The sequence below is a fragment of the Elephantulus edwardii genome, unplaced genomic scaffold (genome assembly GCF_000299155.1).
Source record: "Elephantulus edwardii isolate Elephantulus edwardi_28Jun2011 unplaced genomic scaffold, EleEdw1.0 scaffold00271, whole genome shotgun sequence".
In the NCBI taxonomy this organism is placed as follows: Eukaryota; Metazoa; Chordata; class Mammalia; order Macroscelidea; family Macroscelididae; genus Elephantulus; species Elephantulus edwardii.
The window spans coordinates 2,386,667-2,392,977 of record NW_006400021.1 but is presented as its reverse complement, the minus strand read 5'-3'; the positions used below and the strand labels follow the sequence as shown (position 1 = coordinate 2,392,977).

The 6,311-nt window shown below is 43.1% G+C and overlaps 1 protein-coding gene across 1 annotated transcript in view; it reads right to left on the bottom strand.

Annotated features, from left to right (window-relative positions):
* The window catches only part of MCCC2 (methylcrotonoyl-CoA carboxylase 2 (beta)), a 108,731-nt gene extending 105,438 nt beyond the window's left edge, over positions 1–3,293 (bottom strand). The window contains exon 1 of the mRNA XM_006900036.1: positions 3,165–3,293. Within this exon, the coding sequence (XP_006900098.1) occupies positions 3,165–3,293 (129 nt within the window). The remainder of the gene's footprint in view (positions 1–3,164) is intronic.
* Positions 3,294–6,311: the final 3,018 nt, after the last annotated feature.

Sequence of the window (6,311 nt, the reverse complement as noted above, 5' to 3'; positions counted from 1 at the left end):
AAAAACAAAATATGGTCCATTCTCTCCCATCCTTGGCAAAACTTACTGTGCCATTCTGCGCTATACTTCCCAACCTCAGTCTTTGAGTCTTCCCATTTTACTTGTTAGCTGTGGGATGAGGACAAAAGTAAGACTGTGCCGATGCCAAGCACAGGCTTTCAGAAGCCTATGTGTTTCTATATAGTTCCACACTCCTCTTTTATGTCACTTCCCTTCACCATAAGCATCTCCCACTAGCCACTGCCCTTTCACCTGAGTCTTATAGTTAAGAAACAAGCAGAGTAAACCTGAACTTGATGCACTGTCTGGAACAGAGTCTCAACCTAAAGATCTATGTGGGGGAGCAGGGGAGAGTTTTTTGTACCCTGAAATTTGAGACTGTCCGCTACAGAGCATTGTTGTTGTTGTTGTTGTTGTTGTTGTTGTTGTTGTTGTTGTTGTTGTTGTTAAGTACCATTGAGTCATAGGTGACTCATAGCAACCCTATGAAGGAAACTCCTCAATACTTGTGTGACTTTCATCCTTTCTTCAAGTCCATAGGGTTTCTGGAGGCAAGCTATTACGGAAGTGGATGCCACTCCTGCTTCCAAGCTTGTCTGAATCAGGGAGCTCCACCAAACACTGCCTGCCATGGGTAACCATTAACACATTTGACACCTCAGTGTCACAGTGTTCAGCTTCACAGCAACCACAAGTTACCTCTGTACGGCAAGTGGACACATCAGGGCTATACTGTTTGAACAAAAACAATAAAAAACAGGCCTGAGGGCCGCGGATGAAAAGTCACCCACCTATTTTGCACACATTATATTGTTGTTATTGTTAAGTGCCATCAAGTCGAGTATGACTTATAGTGACCCTATGAACAACAGATCTGAACCCTGTCTTCCTGTGCCATCCTCAGTCTCTGACACACTTGAGCCCTGTGGCAGTCACTGTGTCAATCCACCTTCTTCAAGGGTCTTCCTCTTTTTTGTCATCCTTCCACCATTCCAAACATGAAGTACCTCTCCAAGGAATAACCTCTCCTAGCAAAATGCCCAAATTATGAGAGATGAGACTTCACCATCCTTGCCTCCAAAGAGCACTCTGGCTGCACTTTCCCCAATACATATCTGTTTGCTCTTTTGGCTGCCCCTGGGATATTCATTCCTCTTCTCCAATACTACAACTCAAAGGTTTCAATTTTTCTGTCACCCTTTTTCATTGTCCATCTCTCAGATGCATGGGAAGTGATTGAAAATACCATGGTCTGAATCAGGCACAACTTAGCACATATTATAAGCAATCATTAATTATCCCCATAACTGTATGAAGTTGGTTGTTGTTGTTGTTATTGTTAGGTGTCATGGAGTCGAGTACAACTCATAGCAATCCTATGAACAAAAGATCTAAACCTAGTCCTATTCTGTGCCATCCTTACACTTCCTGACACATTGCAGTAGTCACCGTATCAATCGACCTGGCTGAGGGTCTTCCTCTCCTTGGTCAACCCTCCAGCCTTCCCAACATCATGTCACTCTCCAAGGAATAGCATCTCCTAGCACTATGTCCAAAGTATGTGAGGTGAAGTATGTAGGGTAAACTATTTGGACATTTCTGTATTGTGTTAACAATCAAGTGTAAGTATGAAGTTGGTAGAAGTATAAATGTCTTCCAACTCTTCCTACCCACAACAAAATTTTGTAACCTATTATGGGTGCTCTTGTGACTAATTTTATTTGTACTGTTTCTTTTCCCACTTTCTACCCCAAACCTAGTCAGCTCCTACCCAACCAACAAGATCAACTATATTCATTATCTCCTATCTGGAGCCTTGTGTAAGTATTACCTTTTCAACATTAGATATTACTTATTATGCTGCACTATAATCACTTTACTTCTTATCTGTGTTTCTAACTGAATCTGTGTTTTTGAGCTCCATTCCTTCTCCACTGTAATAAACACCAATACAGTGTCCATACTAGAGCAACCATTCAATATTTCTGAATGAAACAGTCTCTCCAGACCCCAAGAAATCTCAATGGAAATTATCTCAATCTGATTTTCATTTCCATCTCCTTCCTTCTACAAAGGCAAAAGTCCTTTAAAATGTTTTCTCTAAAACTTATATGGACAATTTAAATGTTATCTATATCGATTTACCATGGGACAGATTTAAATACTCTTGCTGAAATATTTCACTAGATAGGAATTTTTTTTTTTTTTACAACTTTAACCTTGTGATGCTTTCTCAATTTCAAGGAAAGGTATCCAGTTTCAAAGGTGCCACGGGGATAAACATTTTCTAGTATGGTAGAGGAAAAAAAGGACCCATTATTTGCATATCCATTTCTGTTCTTCCTTAATAATGAAATCTCAGTGGTGAGAAGTTGCGCTGCCAACCCTAAGTCACACTGCTGCTCCGCGGAAGAAAGACACAATCTTCTCCAGTAACTGAAAACAGCTGGAGGGTCGGCTATGAGTCACTTCCCACTCCATGGAACATAAAAACAACGACAGTGTTAGTATTCAAGGTGGTGGTGTGCTTGTTTAGAAAAAGTTAACAAGTCCTGGTCTTCCTGTGTAAATAAATGTGACTAAATTCTAACCAATGAAATGCAGATAGAATCTTTGAGGTATGCTTTATAAGTCCTTAAAAAGGCGACAAGCAAGTGAAGGCCTGCATTGTCCTACACACTCTGCCTCCCACTTATTATCTGATACTCAAGCATGACTGAGTTACAACCAACTCTGTGCAGCCATTTACTAAAGTCCAGAGGTTTCCAAAACAGTACCTCCCAAATCCGAGGAGGATTTCATTAACAATGCTGATTCCAGGACCTCACCCCAGGGACGAAAAAGTCCCCAGATCTCTATTGAAAGCCAGCTCCCCAAGTGACAATTCTAAGCAAGTCCTGAGAGGTATTGATTGCAAAGACATACAAAGTGAAGGGCCTGTTCTTAAAGTGAAGTAAAAGGTATCTGACGTGGAATTTTTCCCCCCTAATTTGCGTCCCAAAATCTTGATCCAGGCTCTCGATTAACAAGAGTAGCAGCTGTTAAAGTGATCCCACCCTCCACAAGCGACCCGAGGGTGCCTAGTCCAGTCAGTCCTGGGCGAGGGAAGAGGAATCACAGAAGGCAGAGCAGAGACCAGGGGCCCGGGCGTTCACGCAGCCTACCTGGTATACAGCGGAGCCCGAGTCCTGCTGGGTCCCCAGCGTGGCCACCGCGTCCCCGTGATATGCGCGGAGCCCGGGGACGGCGGCACGGGTCGACGGCCGCAGAGCTAATCTCAGGGCGACCCACATTGCGGAGGGTACAAAAGGCGAGAGGAGAACTAGAGAGCAGCCAAGGATAGTCTGGAGTCAGATCTTCCGCTTCAGACCTGCTAAGCAATGTTGTTTGCACAGGCCAAGAGCCAGTAACCACCTCTGAGGTTTTTTCCCCAACCAGCCCTGACTGCTCGCGATTGGTTAGCGCAACGAGCCACGCCTCCAACCCCAGCCAATAAAGAAAGAGGTTCAGGCCCGCGAGGTCCCGTCCCATCGCGAGCATGGGGGCCGGTCCCGACCCGAGCGCCTTGTCCCAGGGAGGGGCAGACTCCTCCCAGGCTTTAGCTGTGCAAGGTTGAGGTTTAATGCAATAATAGATGTATCTCCATTAGTTTTCCGATGTCTTCATTCTGGCCTAATAATAAGGATATTCTCCTGATTATATGTGAAAGCTTATCGTGTGAGGATTGAGCAGGCATTAATCTCTAAAAAATTAACATTGTAGAAATGATATGCTTATTCAAATTGCATATTCATTCATTCAAGTAATTTTTTTTCAAAATCTAATATGTGTCTAACTCTGTGAAGAATGGGAATTCCAGAACACTTGATCGTGCTTATGCGAAACTCATACTTGGACCAGGAGGCAGTTGTCAGAATAGAGCAAGGCAACACTGCATGATTCAAAATTGGGAAGGGTGTAAGCCAGGAATGTGTCCTGTCTCCATACCTTTCCAATCTATATGCAGAAAAGATTATCCAAAATGCTAGGCTCTATGAGGAGAAATGTGGCATCAGGACTGGAGGAAGACGACTCAACAATCTGACTTAAGAATATTACACAACCTTGCTGAAACTGAAGAGGACCTGAAGTATTTGCTGAAGAAGGTTAAGGACTGCAGCCTTCAATATGGATTGAAGTTCAAGATCAAGAAAACAAAGATTCTCACCACTGGGATGATTGGCAGCATCGTGATGGATGGTGAAGAAATTGAGATTGTTAACAACTTTAGTTTGCTTGGCTCCACAATCAACACTCTTGATACCAGCAGCCAGAAAATTAAAAGACGTAGTGTGTTGGAAAAGTCTGCTGTCGGAGAACTCTCCAGAGTACTGAAGAGTAATGATGTCAGTCTGGAGACTAAGGTGCACCTGATCCAAGACATGATCTTTGCAAACACTTGCTATGTATCAGAGAGCTGGACAATGACTAGGGATAATAGAAGAATTGATGCCTTTGAGCTGTGGTGTTGGAGAAGACTATTGACTATACCATGTACTGCTAAGAGAACGAACAAGTTCATCCTCAAGAGGGTGAAACCAGGCTGCTCCTTGGAAGCAAGGATTCTGAAGCCTTGTCTGACATACTCTGGACATGTTCCAAGGAGGGATCAGCCCTTGGAGAAAGACATACATCATCATGCTTGGGAGGATGGAGGGGCAGCACAGGAGAGGAAGACCCTCGATGAGATGGATTGACTCAGTGACTGAGGTAATGGGGGTAGGTGTGCCAGAGACAAGGAGATTGGCACAGGATAGAGCAGGATTTAGGGCTGTTGTACATAGGGTTGCAATGAGTCTCAGGTGATGCGACAGCACAAACAACAATATGTGTCATGCCATCAAGTTGGAACCAACTCATAGCTGACCCTCCAGCAGATTTTCAGAAGCAGTAAGTTTCACATGAGATTGCCTCTCCTCTTGTGGAGCAGCTGAAGGACACCCTGTGCCTTTAAGATTGCAGTGCAGAATGAGAGTCCCAGAACACTTTATCAGGTGAAACTTATGTCTAGACCAAGAAGCTGTTGTGTGAACAGAGCAAGGGAACACTACATGGTTTAAAATTTGGAAAGGTAAGCAATCAGGCTTGTGTCCTTTCTCCATACTCATTTAATCTATATGCTTATCAAGAAGCTCAAGAAGCTGTACTCTATGAAGAAGAATGTGGCATCAGTATTGGAGGAAGATTCATCAGTAGCCTTCATAACGCAAATAACACAACTTAGCTGAAACTAAGGAGGAATTGAATCACTTGCTACAGAAAGTTAACCACTGCAGACTTCAGTAAGGATTACATCTCAACATCAAGAAAACAATAATCCTCACCACTGGACTGATAGGCAACATCAAGATAAGGAAAAGATTGAAACTGTCAACAACTTCATCTTACTTGGATATACAGTCAATACACTTGGTACCTGCAGTCAGGAGATCAGGAGACGTTATTTCCCTGGGAAAGGTTATAGTCAGGGGCCTCTACAAATTATTGAGGACCCAAGATGTCAGTTTGAGAACTCAGGTGCACCTGATTCAGGTCATGATCTTTTCAGTCACTTGCTATACATCTGAAAGCTGAACAATGAATAATGATGACAAAAGAATTGATGTCTTTGAACTGTGTTGGAGAAGAGTATTGAATAACCCATGACTGCCAAAAGAACAAAGATAAAATATCTTAGAGAAGGTGCAACCCGAGTGTTCCTTGGAGGCAAAGATGATAAAGCTTCAACTCACGTGTTTGGGGCATCCTGCTAGGAGAGGCTATTCCTTTGAAAAGGGTTATCATGCTTGGAGAGGTGGAGGGAGGGCAGAAGAAAGGAAGATATTCAACCAGGTAGATTAACACAGTGACTACAACAATGGGCTTGAGTGTGTCAGAGATGGTGAGGATAGGATCGTTTCAGATCTTTTATTCGTAGGGTCATGATGAGTCATACTTGACAGCATCTAACAACAACTATGTGTGTCAGTGTTCTTGTGGAGCTGGGGACACTGTGGAGATCAAAAGCTTCCTTCTTTTTTGAAGTGAGAAAGGAAAAAACAGTACTAAAAATTAAAATAATACCGAACTCAATCCACTGCCATGAGTCACCTTGAGTCTTGCTGACCTTCCATAGGTCTATGAGGTTGTAAATTTTTATTGGAGAAGACTGCTTATCCTTCTCCATTGGAGTGCATGGTTAATTTGAATCCTGAACAATCCTGAAGTCATGCAGTTCTAGTCCACCAGCTGCTCCATATGAGAAAGATGGGCAATCTCCTTCATGTGATTAA